At 46.2% G+C, this 19,285-nt stretch overlaps 1 protein-coding gene across 3 annotated transcripts in view; it reads right to left on the bottom strand.

Annotated features, from left to right (window-relative positions):
- The window catches only part of SKI (SKI proto-oncogene), a 144,730-nt gene that overhangs the window by 14,002 nt on the left and 111,443 nt on the right, over nt 1-19,285 (bottom strand). For all 3 annotated transcript variants that reach the window (XM_043531650.1, XM_007070173.4, XM_007070174.4), the window contains exons 2-3: nt 3,141-3,266; nt 2,497-2,612 (exon numbers count right to left, since the gene is read on the bottom strand). In XM_043531650.1, the coding sequence (XP_043387585.1) occupies nt 2,497-2,612; nt 3,141-3,266 (242 nt within the window). The remainder of the gene's footprint in view (nt 1-2,496; nt 2,613-3,140; nt 3,267-19,285) is intronic.

The raw sequence follows: 19,285 nt of genomic DNA, 5'->3' as shown, positions 1-19,285 counted from the left end.
AAAAGCCAGTAGACTGCCAACAACATTCTGTAGTGCATAATTAATTTTTCCACATCACATGTATGTGAGTGTGTATATATTATATTACATTCAATGAACTATGTTAAAAGAACATTAAGGCTGTAATGTCAAGCACTCAAAAGGTTGGTACGGTTGCCGATGTAGCCTTAATTCAGACCCCTTGCAATTATGCAGTGAGAGACAATCTTTAATTATATGTTAAAGTCTCTACCGAGCATGTGTAAACCAAGATTTTTCAGAGGCTTGTAACTGCCAAATTTGGATGAATTTTCGCAGGGACAGCAAGACACATGCTTGAAACCAGGGTGACTACCCAGGCAAATTCCAAGTGCTTTTTTCAAAGCATGGAGTGCAAGAGGGTCTTAAAAAAAATTCTTACAGCTGTTCTGTTAACAGGAGCAAAATACTATTTCCCCCAATCTCTTCTCAGAAACTTCCTAACTGTTTCCTAACTTTTCCAAAAAATTCAGTCTGAGGCAGACAACTGGCATGAAAGTTATCAACCTGAGCAGTTAAAGTTTGGCAAAGTTATAAACAACTGAAAACAGAGACTTATAATGGAAAGTGTCAGGCAATCTCAAGTTAGGGCAGCGCTACCACCGCTGCCTAGACAGGGACTGATTCTGATCATGCCTGCACCAGTGTAAATCAGGAGTAACTACTACATTGGTATAAAAACGAATGTGAGAGCAGAATCAGGTCCATAACAGCAACTTTCCATCGATGGCTGTCAAAGCCTCAGCTGCATAATTTGTACATGCAAAAGCAAATTTAAGCGTACAAGCTGGGTACACATGCCAACAGGGTATACATTTATACACACTGTGCACAAGCACAGACTGCAGTCACAACTTCAACACTCTCTGGAAATCTGGACCTCCAGGTGTCAGTGGAGATTTCCATGGGCAGACCCTGTTGCAGTTACAGCCAAATCAACATTCAGATATAGATACGCACGCAGAATCACATGGATCTGAGCACGTTTGTACATGTACAGACCCTTTTATATTCCAAAAAACGAGAGAACTGTACAGAAGAGAGGGAAAAAACACTTGAAATAAAAACTTAAACAGCCAGGTTGGATTGACCGCTAAGGCACTGGGGGATCTGCTGAAAGGAGTGGGGTGGCAGTGCTAAGAAATGATGTTGAAGCCTCCCTAAAAATAACCAGGGGCAGAATAGGGGCCCTGGGAGACATAAATGATGGGCTGATGCAGGGGGACAGAATGTTTAAAGCCAGCAGGATGGAAGCAACGGGAAGGATGCTGGAGACCTGGGGTCTATTCCCTGATATGCTGCACAAGTTAGCGTCTTTGTTTCCCCTCCCACTTGTTTTTCTTATCTATTTAGATAGTGGGCTCTTTGGGGCAGGGATTCTTCTCTGTGGATGTTCAGCCCCAAACACAATGAGGCTCCAATCTCTGGTGCTGCTGTAATAATAATAATTACCAATAAAGCAGCAACAGGCATGGCTTTGGAAGCCAATTCAGTTCATTCCCATAACAACCGGAAGGCCTGTTAAATTCTGAAATACTAGTACATTCAGTAAAACGGGTTTAGAACAATGTGTGTTAGGAAGTATGAAATCGAGATGTCTGGAAGGACAAACCAACTGATGCCATGAGCCGGAGTTTGAGTGTTACTAGGGCCAGCTGTCTCAGTATATTTCAACAGCGCCTGCCGAAGGGACAAGACTGTAGAGACAGTAAATTTAGCAGATGGATACAGTACATGGATAGTGGCTTGGAAGACTTAAGAAGAATGAATTTAGGGCATGTGAAATGAGCTGTACAGAATGAGGAATAACAAATGCAGCAGGAGTGGATGCTTCCATGCACAGTCTTGCCCAGGGTGTCTCAACTCTGATCTTATGAGACCACCTGTATTGGCCAAGAGGACGGTTTGGGCTCTAAGCCCCATTCAATCCAGGGCATTTCTGCTGAGACTGCCAACAAGGGAGTCAATGTGTCAGCTTTGGCAGTGGTTTGGTGACTGGCACTTGTGTGCTACTGACCTGGGTGGAGAACACCCGAGAGATTTCACAGGGGCCACCAAAGAGCTGTCGGGTCCCTACCAACTTGGAGCAGATGCCACCCATCATCCTAGAAGTTGATGGCCAAGCCATCTTTAAACAGCAGATGGGCAAAACTCTAAACCAACTGCACAAAATGCTTGGATCTTTGCACCACTGAACTAGCAATGACTCATGGACAGATCCTTCATTTTGCAGTCTTTTGAGGCATGTTTCACTCAAGAAAACCGAATTACTGAATGCACAAATATGGCTACTTTCTTGTTTTCCCTCCCAGAATCACTTAAAACTGCGGCTGCAAATGCTTTCACTGCACTGCCAGCAGACTGACTTGAACCGAACAATACAGCCACTCATATCAGTGCAAGGGAAACACCCACAAAGGGGCTTGCTGTCATATAACATTGATTCTCCCTCCCACCCCATGCTTCAAGTCTTCTTACCTGTCTCGGATTAATATGGGAAGATGTGTCGAGAGCTCTTTCTCGTTTGCTGAAACAGCAGGGGACCAAGGCCGGAAAGCAGAGAGGCGCTGACGGGGATGGACACAACCAATACTCTGCAAGGAAGGGAAGGAAAGAAAGGAAGAGAAAAACAAACAAAAATTGGTCACCACTGAGTATATCTTTCAAAAGCATAAATTGCAAAGAAAAGTTATTGACTTGTGCGTGTGTGCTTGGGTTCTGTTATCTCTAACACAATTCCCCGACGGGGACTAACTGCTTAGTGCTTTTCACCGGAAGAGCCAAGTTGGATTAGATTTAAAATCCCGTTCAGTTGTTGCTAGCCAACAAATAATATATGGTTTGCAAGAGACCACCTGGGACTCCAGGGCTTTCAGGATTCCCGACCCTCCCAGGCATCCCACAGCCACGCCGCCAGTGCTCATTGAGAGGCCGCAGGAGAAGGGGAAAGGCAGCGTAATTCACTCTTCATTGGGGAAAGGTGGAAAACATCTTTCATTTAGAGAGCACGGGCCAAAACCGTCCTTGGTGTTGTTCCATTGGCTTCAAAGGAGGGATACCAAGCACAAATTTCCTCCCACCAATCTACTTTAAACAGGGTAAGTGTGTTACTTAAGAGTCACCTTATTGGATGAACCAGACAAGGACCGTAACCAACTGGACTGCTTTTCCTTCTCGGCAGAAGTTGGAGACTGGGAAGCAGGGTCATCAATTTTGGGCTTTTTGGAAGCAGGAGGATCTGAAGGGATCTGAAAGGAAGAGGGGGAGAGGAAGCAGAGATTTAATCATTGTTCTTTTCACAGTCATTTAGTGCCAGGATAAAAGGTGGTATTTAAAACAAACATTGATCTTTTCCCGCCATCCCTTGAACGGAACTATCATTTCATGACTACACTGTAAAGAGCTGCAAATGGAAAAGACAAAGGGACAGAGACCAATGTATTGCACGACACAACACTGGCTTCATTCATTCATTAAAGCATAAATGGCAAGAAAGTTACAATACAAGGGCTAAAATGAGGCATAAATATAATCGAGCTATTCACACTGTGCCGCTAAGCAGTATCTGCCTTTTTTATTATTATTATTGTGTGCGGAAAGGTAAATTTTAATGTGGTTTCTGAATTGGAAAGATTATTTTAAATGAGAACAGAGCAGACTTTGTTATTCTGTTTGCAATGGTTGTTATGCCGATGACTTCACTACCCCACAGCTGCAGTGGATTCTGGGGGCGCTGCCAAGAGCTGCTTTGCCTTTTCCACAAGTGCCTCAGCTTGGCCTATAAATCACCCTCAAGCATAAAATAGTCCTTTGGCAGGCACGACCCCTTTCCTTCAACACCACAAAGAAATAAAATTCCTACAGTCCCAGTGTGGCTTGCAAAAAAAATTGGTAACTACTGGTTTCACTGGTGCGCTGGGGATACCAGATTGAGGCACCGCCAGCACAAACAAGGCTAGCGGACGGGCTCTGGACCTCATTCTGCATGAAGAGTACAAATAATAAAACACGAACACACCAACTTTCTCTCTTTCTTTCTTTCTTTTTCTGTGAGTTGGAAAACTCATTGCTTTTCCATATTGCTGTCCAACAGGGCTCTTATTAAGATGGCAGCACAATATGGCAATAACCAGTAATAATCCGAATACCGTATGTTTATACAGAGCTTTTCCATCCCACCATTGTGAAGCACTATACAAAGGTGCATAAGTATCCACCGTCTGCGTTTTATAAATGAGGAAACTGTGGGACAGAGAAGTTTTAAGGGCAAGATTTTCATGTGTCTACTGATTCTGGGTGTCCAACTTGAGACCCCTTAGAGGCCTGGTGTTAAGAGGGCGGCTGGTCAGCACTATCTGAAAATCAGGCTCCTTTAAGGTGTCTCCTTTAGGCACCCAAAATGGAGTCACCCGAAGCCACTACCCTTGGAAATTATGTTCTGAGTGATTTACCCAATTTTCAGAAAGGGAGTTTCAGGCAGAGCTGAGATTTGAAGTCCCTTCTCCAGACGCCCAGTCCACTACCCTATCCACTCTGCTCACAGCAAAGCCTGGAGCTGGATGCCATACAAAAACACAGCCCCTTTGCCAGCCTTGATTTGGAGGTAACTCAGACATCAAGTCCATGATCAATCTGCTGCTTTTATGGGTGGCAGAGCAGCTTTGCAGAGCTGTAGCTCAAGCCAACCAGTCTCTAGTTAATGCCAGTTAACCTGGCAGCCTGTGCTGCTAGGACTGCTCGTGGTCTTTTACGGCCCGATTCGCGCTGTAACATAATCGAACCCGGCACAGATCTCTTACTACAGCATTCTAAGGCCAGCTACAGGCTGGGGTGCCTTCTCATACATAGCAGATGAAGCAGAGCGCGTGTGTGAGTAACCGGGAGTGCAAAATTAGCCCATGCCAGCGCCAAATGCCAGTGTCAATGGATTTGCAAGGGCTTCTTTTGGCTCAGCGTCAGCCTTTTATTTCTTTGGGCTGACGCTGGAAGTGGCTGTGCCACAGCCCCTCCTCCCTTGCCAGCTAGAAAGGGGCACTCTGGAACGGCTTCTGCGGAAAGCGCAGGGCAGCGGGGCTGGGGAAAGGTTCGTTTCTGCTGTCAGAGATGCTGTCTGTGCAGAAGCAGTGACAGCATCAGAATGGTATTTGGCAGGCGAGGCGGCTCCCAGCCCTATCCACTGGGGATGGTGAGCAATGTGGGGAGGGGAAAGGAAGGGGCCTGGAATGAAAAAGGCAACAGGTGGCAAGACTCAGCATGGAGACCAGTCCTCCCCCCCAACATCCCCGCTACCCAGCTCAGCTGCAGGAGAACACTCTGCTTAGGCAGGATGGAGGACAGCCATCCTGGGCCCTGTACTGTGCACACATGGATAGTGCCATAATGGGCTTGAACTGGGGGGCCAGTGTAAAAACAAACAGCTTTTGGGGAATGGGGAGGAAAGCGTCAAGTCTTAAAGGGGCTTGAGGAAAGATATTTAAATAGAATCACCTCATTTGCATTTTCAAGGGACAATGTGTCTCCTTTTTTCTTCTCCGCCCTCCTCCCTTTTCCCCTCTAATCAAGGCTGACATCCAAGGCAGAGGGGGAGCCTGAGCTGCACAAAATAGGAGCAGACAAGCAAAACAATCCGTGCCCCTTGCTGCCAGTGGTCAGCGCTGTTCTGTTCCTGTGCACCAGAGCCATGATGGGAAATCCTGGTTAATAGCCTCGAAGGGGGAGAGAAAGAGAAGAGAAACAGCTGCTGACAGCCCATGTAGATTGTTCTAAATGAAGCAACATCATCTCCCACCATGTGGTGCTAGCATTCCTGAGAATCAGGGTTGGCTTGTGGGCCGGGTACTGGACTGTGACTTGGAAGCCCTGCAGTCTATTGCACACATCGGGCTGCTGTGTGACCTCAGGCAAGTCATTTCACCTCCCTCTGCCTTGTTTCCCCTTCCACCCTTTATCTGTCCTGTTTACTCAGATTATTAGCTCTTCAGGAAAGGGACTGCCCACCAGTACAATTGGAGCTATGGGTGCTACTGGAACACTGCTAATAAGAATTGCTTTCTCACCCTCTGTGAATAATAATGAATCAAGAACCAGGGCTGTTCATGAAGAAGTGGAGATAACGCTTTGAAATCCAAAAAGCAGGGGGTCGCTCTTTGCCCTGTCACACATGCCATTTGGTTACCCTTCTCGTTAGGTTCCTTCTGTTACATTCTTATCTGTCTGGGCAGCCACTGAAACTGGTTCTTCCTTCCTCACTGAGCTGCAGCAGCTGTGCCATAAACCCATCAAAGGCTCGTGTTCTACAGGTGTCAAAATCGGTCAGCTGATGACCAATAGGCCCAGTAGAGATGTCACGCAGGCAGCCAATGAGAAAGCATCGTCGCATGCCTCTCATCCAAGCATGACTCAAAGCAAAGCAGAGTCTGCTAATGAAATAGGTAGAATTTGATCTTCCTACCACAAGGGAGTGTGAACAACAGCTCAAAAAAATCAGGGCTGAGGAGGTGGGACTACAAGAAGGGAAAAGACAAACACACTCTAGTAGTCTGGACACTGAAATGCAAAACTATTACAAGGCATGTAGTACAACTCCCCCTTCCACATGATTCACTGATTATACACCAGGCTAGGACAGGCTCTCGGCTGGTAATAAGTAAAACTGACAAAAGTACCCTTCTGTCGCTTTCATCGTGGGCAAAGTAGCCAGCATGGGGGAGACACAGTAGATCATATGTGAATGAAAATTCTTTTATTTCCATCCATATATATAAATGTACAAACTTTACAAATAAAATATTAACACAGGTGGCATTTAACGGGGCACTAAAGGATGCTTTTCACCATTCTTATAAATGACCTCTCCCCAGCCTCCCCGATGTGTGAAATAAACTCTTAAAAGCTTTGAAACATCTATTTCTGTTTCCTTAACCTTATTCCCCTTTGCTTGTGTTGCTCAAGAACAACGGTTTGTTATTGTATAGCTCCACATAAGCACTGGGGCTTTTCATGATGGTTTGTTGTGGTGGGGTACCTCATGAAGCCTAGAGCTACGCAAAGTGGCTTGTTATTGTAGAATTGCTCAATTGCACTGGAATAAGATGTCTCTTATTATAGGGGAGTTTAAGGGCACTGGGGCATTTGCTTTGGTAAGGAAAGGTTTATATGGAAAAACACAGAAGTGAGATTTTGGGCCTGCTAACCGGGATGGCATCCCTTTAAAGTCACACTGGTATTAATCAAGCTAGTTTGGATTTTGGCCAAATGAGATCACATTTGACATGTCATGCTAGCTCGATTAGGTATTGTAGTATCAAAGCATGAGATCCGTGGAGATGACCTTTACCCGCTGCTTCTCAGAAAGACACCCCACTCCCTTCTGAAAGCTAAATAATAATACTAAAACAAGCAGATCAGGAGTTAAACAGCAAGCCCAGCCTGGCCCCTAAAAGTTCCTTTTCAGTCCAACATAGAGTGAAAATTGGGCTCTCAGAATAAGACACTTTCAAGCCACTCAAGATGGAGTCATTCCTGGGTACTCTCTCTGGGGTCAGTTTCCTCTCTAGCATCTGGGCTGAGTGGGTGATTTTTGTTCTCCAGGCTCCTCTATTCCCCGAGGGTATCTATTAAGCACAAAGCAGGGAGTGCTCTGGGGGTCTCTGTGTGTGTGTGTCTGCCTAAGCCCCCTGTAATCTGAGTAGCTATCCATTACGGGATAAACTCAGATGCTACAAAAAAGCAGTGTCCTCACTTGGAAGAGGAGAGCAACAGAATGGGCCAAAGTCTCTGGGAGCACCTTTTGCAATTTGACCCTATATTCAACAAGCAGCAAACATGCCTGTTTCCCTCGTCTCTGAAACCAAGCAGCACCCCAAACCCAACCTCTGCAAACACCCCAGGGATCTGTTCAAAAGCCTGGGCTTCATTCTGCTCACCCTCACTCGTTTTACGCTACAGTAACCCTATCAATTTACACTGGTGCAAACAAGAGCAGAATTGAGCCAATTTGCCTAACAGGAGTGGGAAACTTTAGGTGGAGAGTAGTGAGCAGGCGGGCAGTCAGATATTTTAAGGTAGCTACCCAAAACAGGGGTTCCTTAAAGTATGTGGGGAGATGAGGGTCCCTGGCTAGGAACATAGGAACTTCTGTACCAGATCACACCAGTGGTCCACCTAATTCAGTCTCCTATCTCTGATAGCACCCACCAGCAGATGCTTCGAGGGAAGGTGCAGGAAACCTAGTAGACATTTAACAGATGGGTATTAATGGGTGATATGACCCAAAGTGAAGGCTGGTTTTAATTTCAGAGTGGTTCAGATAGCGATTTGCAGGGCTGCATCTGCCTCAAGGGGATCCAACCGAGAAGCAGACCCCCAAAAAGGAAGGGACCCAATTCTCCAGTTCCAATTCAGCCCTTTGGGGCTGAAGATCTCACCACAGCTAAATCTATTCCTAACCCAGAACCCCCAAAAAGCCTACTGCAGTTAAAATGGGGGAAACTCCTGCACATTGCACTGGATTTTTAATCCTTCCTAGGAGGGGTATGAATGCAGCCCCTGCCCCCCGCCCCCCACCCCCCAGCAGGGGGGTAAAGCAAGTGAAAAAAGAAAAACTCCAGGCTTTTGCTCTTTGAGTTCAGTGATGCAGGGCAAGCCCGGCCACTATGGCTATTATTGTAGCTTTGAGAATATCTGACAGGCTGGAAGCAGGTGCAGTGACCCACACTGCATGGGGTTACTGATTCATCTTTGCATAGAAATCAGACAGCTAAAGGGACAGAGCACGTTCTATGCGGAGACTCTGATTAGGCCACAGGGTGTCTTTCCCTCAACCCTGCCCCTTCCTTTTAAATGGAGCTTGAAATGGATCGGGGACATGGGAACAATACTAGCAGAAATCACTTTAGCCTACTTGGCTGGGAACTCCTTTCAAGGGCTGGATTGTGGCCTGGCTTCATGTGGTTGCAGATGTGCTAAGAATAAAACCCACCCTTCCCCACTGCACTGATCCACTCCTCGGACCACAGCCCTGGGTGTAGATGCGGGGGACGGGGGGGCAGACTCCATGGGGCCACTACTGCGCCCCACAGGGAAAGCTGAGCCTGCACCAGGTTACAGGACTCTAGCAATGGAGGGAGGCAGGGAAGGAAACTGTGACTCACAATTCCGTCCTACGGCCGCTCTGCTACACGCCTCTCCTAACACAGGCCTGAGCCCAGAAGGTCCAAGGTCGCCATCAAGAATGAATTATTCAGTCCACTGGGGGAGGGAAGGGAGGGTGTGAAAGGGCAATTCAGGAGACCAAGCCACAGTAATGCATGATTTTTACATGTACATCTACGCATCCCAGGGAGATAGAGGGGAGGGGCTACGGTCAAGAACTTGGAGCAGATCCTACACCAAACAAGAGTCTGTCTTTTCATGGTTGCTTTAAATGTCTCCCATCACACACAGAGTGATCCAAGAAACCTCTATTTTCATCTCTTTATGTGACTACTAGAAAGAAATATGAATCTGTGTGCATGTGTATGGATTTGATTCTTTATCTCCCTCATACGAGTGTACCTCAGGAATAATGCCACCAAAGTCACAGGGGTTACACTCACATAAAACCAGGGGAAGCAAAATCAAAAACAGGCCCATAAATCTATGCATAGCATTATAGCCTGTTGTTCAAGCTGCTGCTTTTGCTAAGAGCCGAGTTCAGTTATACCATAAGAAAGGGTGGAGCTTCCTGTCTCGGCAGATACTCAGTTTGGGCGTGAAAATTAGGTGGATTTCTCACTAAGAACAAAAACCACAAGACCAGACGCCAGTCTGATACCGGTTTGAAGAAACCTCAAAGATACACTTCTTGGGGGGTTAAAAACGTGACAGACACCAAAAGATAAAAATACATTAAAAAATAAAGCAGCAAACAACTAAGTGGCAGGTAATAAACTATACCATCCGGGTCAGACTCCAGCCCAAATGGGCAAGGCTGTGACCCAGTTCAGTTGTGCAGCACGAAAGCACCACTGTTCGTGATGCTGTAGTGAAGGGTTGGTCTAAAATTGGGTCTAGTCCAAAGCCAATGGGAGTCAGTCCACTGACTGCACTGGATGCGGGATCAGAACCTGGTTAAATGATAACCGTAAGTTATCGTTTCTGGTGTTTATAACTGGCTGCAAATATTAGCTTGGGGTGGAGGGACATGGGTGCTTCTTGACTCACGTTGGCACATTTATCCCAAGGAAACTTGTGATCTAGCCAGGTTCCTAGATAGGAGACTGACCTTGAGAGCATGGAATGGCTGTAAAAAAGACACTGCCATCTACTGGGACCTAGGACACACTCACCAGAGAGGCCAGGACAGTCCACATGTTGTGTTATGTCCATCCGTGATGTAAGTTTCCCCCTCAGCTACATAGATGATTCAGTAGATAGGACATGGGGCTGGAAGTCAGAAAACCTGGGTTCAGCTCTTGGCTCTGTCCCTGACTCACTGTGTGGTCTCGGGCAAATCACTTAGCCCACCTTGCACCATCTGTACAATGAAGATAATGGCTCCCTACCTCCCAGGGGTGTTGTGAGGGTAAAACCAATTAATGACCGAGAGTGGCACAGATAACAGGGACTACGTATGTTCCTAGGCGGACCTAATTCAGCCTGCAGTGGGGGTGACTGACCCTCATTACCATTCAGGAGCTTCTTGCTGGCCTAAATGAACATAGCAAGTCTGACCAGGTCTTAGTGGATGGGTGCTTATCTTATTATTTTTTTAAAAGGCATTTGGCCAATGCTTAATTTGTAATGAAAGAGGTGCCGGGGCTGAACTGCCAGACCCAGAGGTGCCAGGGCACGACCCTGACACAAATTAAGCACTGCATTTGGCCCAATGTAACACCTGTTTTGGCCTGCTCGGAGAGGCCAAGGACCAAATGGTCAGGATTTTCAAAAGCACCTGTGACATATGAAGACAAATGGCACTGAAGCCAATGGGACTTGTACTCCCAAGGCCCTGGGGTGCTTCTGAAAGCCCGACCCCAATGTGTGTGTATGTGGGTGGGAAGCTTGCCCATTGCCACCTGCAGAGCACCCATCATGTGGTTACCTGAAAAACTTTATTCCCCAGGAGCTGCCAGGCTGGAGATTTTCCCCAGCACTCATTTGAGTTTAAAAGTAAACCTTCCAACCAGAAATTCAGTAGCCAAACGAACAACAATGGTGCATCTAATCTCTCTGTCCAGACCTCTGCACCATGCTCACTGCTGTGGTATCTAAGCATGAGGTGTAACACAGGAATAAGCTGCTGCTTCTTTGACTCAGCAAACTAGGAGTTCATCCTTATCAAGATCAGGCTCAGCCCTGGTGACACTGTCCTCTTGCAGCAAAAGCGTTGTAGAAAGCACTTAGAGATCTATCACCAGCTATGGCCCACAGGGGCCCGTGGATGACATGCAGCTGATTCAGGAAAGCCAGATCCACATGGGATTTTGCTAGACAAAACAGATAGCAGGAGCTTCTGAGATACAGCCCGTGCAGCCACAGCTAGCTCACAGAAAGCCCACGAGTATTCAACCTCAGCCAGGGAGCAAGACTCTTCCATCACCAAGGAACCTTGCAATTAAAATAAAACCAGCCAAACAGAAGACTGAAATTGTCGATCCTTCAGGAACTGCTGTGCTTTTCTTAATCAGAGATGAAAAGTGGGTCAGCGCAACTATCCTCACCCCTCTGTGTGCTGTGCCGCTGCAAAGACTGGCCGACGAGCCCCAAGACAGGCTCTGTATGCAAGATGTGTCACTCAGAGTCTAGTTAGAAGTCAGGACCCCCTGAGGTCTGTTCCAACTCTGGAAAGGAGTGGTGTAATGCTCAGAGATAGGGACGGGGAGACATGATTTCTAGGTTCTATTCTGAGCGCTGCTGCTGAGGCACTAAGTCACTTCAATTCAGCTCCCTCGTGTATAAAATGGAGACAACCGCCTTACCCACCTGCAAGGACTTTGTCTTGGAAGGAAGTTGGCACAGACAGTATCCTTGAGCAGAATGAAACGACAGTGTCCCATATGGAGTCCCATCTCCCAGTGAATCCCCTAACAGTTGTTCATTTTTAAGGGCCCCAAGGTTGGTTCAGACCATTGCACATGCCATCACGGCCACACGTCCTACAGGCCAAATGGCAGGGTGAACAGGACACCCCCAGAGATGCCATAAGCAGCAGTTTGGAGAAGGCGTGCATTATGTTACCAACAAGCGCTCTAAGCTGCTCCTTCAAGTCAGAGTGCAATCCCCGAGGAACATGGAGGCTGGGGTTATAGCCTTCTCCCCAGGCGTTCTTATGCAGGGCGAGTCTCCTGTGACTTACACCAGTGCAAATCAGGTTGCCAATGGAGCTACACATGGGGTCAAACCCGAGTAAGTGAGAGGGGAATCAAACCGTGAGTTTACTTGGCAGGTGCAACGCACTCGCAGGCACCCAATTGTGAACAAACTCCCGCAAAATCCCAAACCAGGCATAATTTAGATTCGAGTTCCCTTGCATCCAAATCCTTTAAAACAGTGACACAAGCTCCAATCACTAGAACACATGCTTCCTACAGGTTTTTGGTGATGTGGCTGGCTGGTGATTAATAAGGTATTAAGGGGGGGGTCTCTATCGAGGACTGTACTTTCACATGGATTGCAGGAAAATATTTAGTCTGATGCAAACTGATGGGTATAAACGACCTGTCTCAGTGAAACAGAGTGAGCTCAGAGCACTATAATCTGGAGCAGTAGGAAGATTTACTGCATCTTTACTGTATATATTTAAAAGAGAAAAACCTACCACATCTAAACACCAGTTCTAGGAAGCGCTTACTACAGTCTGCCCTTTTTATTTTTTTTATTACGTTTCTGGTTTTGATGGCAGGAGTCCAGACCGTCACAGCACAGAGCTCTCCGTCTTCCCCCTCCCGACAGGTCTGGTGGAAACAGCAAGTATTCATTTTACCCTGTCATTCTGGGAGGCCTGATGATATGAAGTATTTGCTTTCTATTCCTGCCCTTCCCAGCACGCTCACTGGCTGCCACTGTGTCGCCCTGCGTCTGACCTGCGGGGAGGCTTCACAAACCGCAGCTGAAAGCACTTCAGAGAGTGCCCGTTACACAGTGGTTTGAAAAGGTGTTGTGAAAAGCTCCTTGCTGGAGCTGCTGTGCTCACCCTACGACTGGAGACCTGACCTGGACTCACTTTGCCTGCTCTCAGAGGGAGAGCCTCCCCATCCCCTGTAAGCCTCGTTCTACTTAATCCATCCCAGTGCAAATGGCACTTCCCCGCCCAAGAATGTTATGTAAGACGCAGTGTTTTAGTCAGCCGGTACTTGAGAAAGTTCATCTCAAGGATTTGGGAACAAAGGGGCTAATTCTCCTCTCAGTTACACCAGCGTCAAGTCCTTTGCCTCCAATGGACTCACTTCAGATTTACAGGAAGGAAGACAGGAATTGGACCCATTCTGGTTCCTACAAAATGCTTCTCTCACACAATTCCTCAGTCTAATAGAATTTCTGATACGGAGTCTGTTTTGTGAAATGTCTGGAGTGAAACAAAATTAAAACGGTTTTCTAGAATATTCTTTCCTTAGCCCCAGCAGCCCCTCGACTCCCATTTCCAAACTCTATGGCCAGCGTGCAGAGGAAGCCTTTTCTCCCTTCCCAGGCCTGCTGTCTGAACATTTCTTCCTCTTTTTTTTTTTTTTAACTGTAAGATTTTAGCCAGGCTCCATTTGGTGGTTGTGCTTGAACTCCCAACTAGCCAACAGTGGATCCATATCAAAAATCTCCCAGCCCAATTTCCTAACAGTTTGTTCCAGTTGCTATCACCAAAAAAAAAAAAAAAAAACCACTGACCCTGCAGCTTGGTTTTAAAATTTCACTAGAAGAAAACAACATACATGTATGTGCATGATTTGCTTTTCAAAGTGCTCAATACAACTGAGAAACTCCAGAGAGGCTGTGAATTTAGTAAACTGGGCGGATCTTGGCTCCAGTTATGCACAGAAGCATATTTATTAGGACACAAAATGGCTGTGATTTGTTAGGAACACACCTCCTGGGATACTTTCAGGTTGTTACAGGCTGTAGTGTAAACTTATTCCTGAGATTAATATTTCGTAGAGGTGTGGTGATGGAAAGAGCCAGCTATTCCAGCCTTGACATTTACATTCAGAAAAAACTGCTCTACAAGTTGAACTGGTATGCACCCGATGAAGTGAGCTGTAGCTCACGAAAGCTTATGCTCAAATAAATTGGTTAGTCTCTAAGGTGCCACAAGTCCTCCTTTCCTTTTGGCTCAAAGTTATTAGTGAACTCTGGAATTAAACTCTTACTCTCCCCCCTGGCCTCCAGCTGTTAAATTCTTTGCTGAAAATGATTCTTTGGGCCTGATCGTGCATATTCTGACCAGGGGAAGCCGAGGAGACTTTGCCCATCAGTAATGGTTGGTAGGGCTGGGTCTATAGAGCTGGATTTCAAGGCATGAGGCCAATCACCAACAGCCAGCTAAACAGAGAATACAGAAACACTTCTGCAGCTTGTTGTTGGTTTACTGTTTCCTTCAAGGGCACGATTAAGCAACCACTTGGATCCAGACGAGGGTCCTGATAAGGGCTCTTCCCTGCCTTCTTGATCCCTAGGTGCACGTTATCTCTGACGGACTGACGTCAGCAAATGAGCACCCCATTCTGTATTGCATTGCATTCAAATCAAAGCCTTTTTCTGCAAGGGGTACCATTTTAAACTTTAAACTTTGGTCTACGTTAAGGTTCAGATGCATCTTCACACAGGAAAATCACAGTATATATATGTTAAATAAGCAACAGACAGTTTCAGCTTGCTATTCCGAGAAACTCTGAGCCAGACATGAACAGCTCTTATCCTTGAAATCACTCCCAGACCCCTCCCCGGTTTACCAAGCTGACTAAATCTGGGGAGGATTTTAGACGTGCAGCCCCTGATGGGCTCCTTGCTCACAACCACATCAAAACACACACACACTCACACACAAAGCCCAGTGAGGTTGCACAGCTGGAATCGGGCAATAAAAAAATCCAATGTACTTAAAAAAAAGAAAAAAAAGAAAAGAAAAAAAAAAAAAGAAAAAAAAAGGTTTTGAGTGCGGTTGGAATGCAGCTGTGGATATTATTTTACACAGGGAGGCTTGCATGTGTGTACGCGCATGTGTGTAAATACATGTGTGCGTGTGCACGCGTGCGTAGGTGTATCTATAATAAATAGGAAGTATTTCACTCTGAGCAATCTGGAAAAAATGTACCAAGTGAAATACTTCTATTTATTTTTAGCCGTAAACTAATTTGTTTTTAGATTCCAGCTGCCATCTAGACTAAGGGGGAAAAGCAGCAGTCCTCATAGGGCAATGCACTAACGGCTTCACGAGAGCTGGAGGGACCAGTCTCAATCCTCACAGCCTGTACTAACCAGTTGTCTCAAACACATATACAAGTGTCAGAGGTCAGTGCCTGGGTAGGATGCAGGGGATCGGCTCAACTACAGACTGTAACGTTTCTATTACCAAAATAATCCTCACCATAATTAAACACCCACACGCGTGTGCACATGCACGTACGTACACACACACACACAAACACACACACACACACACACACACAACTCCTATTCTGAGCTACTATTTCTGAACCAGGGGTTTTCCAGGTTTGGGGGGAACGACCCTTCCCTTTCCTTCTGTTTCTTACCCCTTTGTTTCTAGTGCTTATTGATGCAGTGATATCTACCTGAATTTGCAGACAGGCTTAAACAATAGCTCAGGGAGTCAGAGAATGATGTTAACCTGGGGTCACCACACCCCCGGGGGGTTGTGAAAAGATATCAGGGGTTACCACCAGGCTTCCCTTCACATGTTGCTAAATGGGAATGGGCCTCTAGTCTAGGGCAGTGCTACTCAAAGTGGTGGTCCGCGGACCAGTGCTGGTCCGCGAGCCATCGGCTGCCGGTCTGTGTGCACATTGGAAAAAAAAATTGCCAGTCCCCCACATCAGATAGCTTGAGAAGCACTGGTCTAGGGGATGCCAGTATGGAAAAGAGTGAGTACCAGTGTTATGAAACAAAGTGACAAGGTGACTTTAAAAGTATGTTTTCCCCTTTGAATCAGACCGCTGCCTCCAGAAAGCCTTCTACTCTATCTGGATGACAGTTGCAATAAGCATATAGCTTTTTCAATCCAAGGATCTCAAAGCACTTTGCAAGCATTTATTAAATAATTAAGCCTCCCACCTATACCTGTATTATGCAAGAAGTCAAACTAGATATCAGGGCCGCTGCAGGCCTCCGTAATCTATGAATTTACAGGGGTTGCCATTATGAAACCAACATTTATCCATATGAGCCATCTGAGACTTCATGTTTTTCCAATATGCCTGAAATAATCCCACATCTCAGATACCACTAGTAATCACTGCAGATGAATGTTGACTTGCTAGTGATGACCAGAGGATGACAGCAGAGATTATTATTCTCACTGCACAGATGGGGAAACTGAGGCACTACATACTCAGAGTAATTATGGACAGGGCCAAGAATGGAACACAGAGTCCTGTGCTGTAATCACTATACTCCCTCCCCAAATAGCAAAGGGAGTATAACCTGAATGCCAAGAATTAAACCTCTGGAGTACAGTGCTCCCACAAGAAAACCTTTATAAAGAAAGTTCCAAAGAAATTAAGTTGATTTTTATTTGTTAAGAACTGTACTTGGTTTTTGGCCCTGGTTCGGAGCCTCTTTCCACTGGCTAAGACTCTGCCTTGCCCTTCCAGTGCAAACTAAAAATTATGGCTTGAAAAGAATTCCCTACCCTGAGATTTGTTTTTTTTTAAAAAACAAACAAACAAACAAACAAACCAAAACAAAAACAAAACAAAACACACACACACACACACCAACACTGGAGCAGAGCCAATCGCTGACACTAGTGCAAACCAGGTCAGGGGGACTAAGCAGGAAAAATGGGCCCTTTTCCTCTGGCCATTTTTGTTGGCAACAGTTGTGTGGGAACTCTTGAATGCTATATGGATACCAAGTGTGTGTGTGTGTGTGTGTGTGTGCACATGCGTGTGTGAGAGAGAAACTGAGTGTGAGCGTGTGTGCAGGAGGAAGATAGAAGTTGGGAGGAACCTAGGGGCCTTGCATTGACACCAATGAAGTTGAGGGGAGTTTTGTCATTGGGTTTCATGGAAGCGGGGTTCAACAAGGAAGCAAGTAACCTCCTCTAAACAGTCCTACTCTGCTCATTTTGAAACACTGGACTGATTCCCTATGGGATCATTGTCGTGGGAACCTAAAAAGCATTTATTGACCAGATATTATCCCCCCTGCTTTTATTATTATTATTTTTTTTTAATTAAAACCAGAATCTGCTGCCCTAACTGCCTGTAAGTTCCATCTTGAAATTCTCTCCAAAGCATCCGTTCCTCTATTGAGAGGGGTCCACTCTGCCAGCCGAGTTTCTCATTTTAATTTCAAACCTTACATAAAAGGGCAAGTATTCCCCTTGTGGCTTCCACCAATGTCGGCTCAAGCAAGCGTGTTGTTCTTCCTCAAATACCATCCGACGCGTAAGAAACTTCAGTGGCCAGGGGTTTACAAACTCAGAAGGGGGCGGGGGGGGGAGGAAGAGGGGGGACACCAACATTGATAGAAAACAGATGAGGTTTTGTTGTTGTTTTGTTAAACCCTCCTCTAGAATCTGGGCAGACTGTTAACAAGCTCTAAAACGGACTGATTTGGGGGTTTTCTGATTCCTCTGGTGCTGCGGTAGTCGCCCGTGGTCTCCTAAAAACACATAACCCGCTTTTGATTTAAAATGGGAATGTAGCTAAATGCTGCCAGCACCTGGAGAATGCAAACTTACAGGATTCCTCTGCTGCAAACTGTCAATGATACTGTGGATTTCTGCATTTTTAAAAAACTGGTTCCAACATGCTGCATGGCAGATTTACCCCCATCCCCCACCCCCGTCTGTGCGATGAAACATCTTGGATGAGGGACAGGCAGAATGTGCCACACCATTAAACAAGCAAACCACCCCAGGAAGCGCAGCTGCAAACAAACTGGCAAAGATCTGCAAGTGTCTTTCGATGGCAACTTAACAAAGAACATCCCTTGAATGCATCTCCAAGCTTGAGATGGCTTATTATGTCTGAAAGTAAGCCCTCTGCTGACCTCCACAAACTGCAGCACCCACTGGGCTAGTCCCTCCATTACAGCGCACACTCTGCCAGCTGTGGGAAGAGGACGCTAACACACACAACTGTTTTTGCACATGGCAGCTGGTTACAGCTCTACAGATCTGAATGATGCTTGTCTGTCACCATGAAAGCACTGAGCAGAGCTCTTCGGATGATGCTGAAGCTCCCTTGCCTCCCCATATGGACTGCTATTTGTTTTCAGATGCCTCCTTGCTTTGTTCTTCCTCACAGGCTTGTTCCTCTTGCGTTAAGGTCTCTCCACCTGGTACCTTCCAAAACAGCACCCATGCCAATACCCCCGCCCCCGCTTAACCTGTAAGTGCCGTAGTCTTCCTCAAAGGCAAATGTTTGTTCCCATCCTGCTAAACTAATGTCTTCATGGTACTATCCCCAAGGCATAATCAGCTTCTCCTAGTGGAGACTGACAATAGTCTGCTTCTAACGCCAGGATCACCCCGATGCAAACCAAATATGCTAACCGACCGGCTGCAGCAGCACTGGGCTGTCAATCGGAGCGACTGTCTCCCATCCATGCCATGTGAACTGGAATGTCAGCAGGAGTTTTACACCCCGAGCCCTGCTGCTTTTGCAGAGAGATGCCTACAGCTAAAAAGTGAATAAAATCCTTTATGGATGGCTGCCAGGATTATGATTTTTAAAAGCATTTAAAATATTTTATTGATAGAACATTCTGCAAAAGTCAGTGCAGGGTTTTTGTTGTTGTGGTTGTTGTTTTGTTTTTTTAAATATACAACCAGGGAACAGAAAGAAAAACAAAACTAACCCATGTGACACAAAGATGCAACGTCCCTTCAGGAATCTCTTCTGTCCCTTCTTGCAGAGAATCAGGCCTTCACATCCTCTCCTCACTCCTCCAGGCACCTAACCTGATACTTGTGGCAGGCTAGGTTGCTGTCAGGACCCTTGGCAAAACCATGGCACATGGGCATGTCCATGTGACACTGACAGGCAGCAGTGGGGCGGGGGGAGGAGGAGAGAAATAGAACTGAGAGATTCATCAGACTAAGCTGGGAAGA

Source organism: Chelonia mydas, chromosome 18 (genome assembly GCF_015237465.2).
Source record: "Chelonia mydas isolate rCheMyd1 chromosome 18, rCheMyd1.pri.v2, whole genome shotgun sequence".
In the NCBI taxonomy this organism is placed as follows: Eukaryota; Metazoa; Chordata; order Testudines; family Cheloniidae; genus Chelonia; species Chelonia mydas.
The sequence above is the reverse complement of the archived record's forward strand: the minus strand, read 5'-3'. Positions and strand labels throughout refer to the sequence as shown.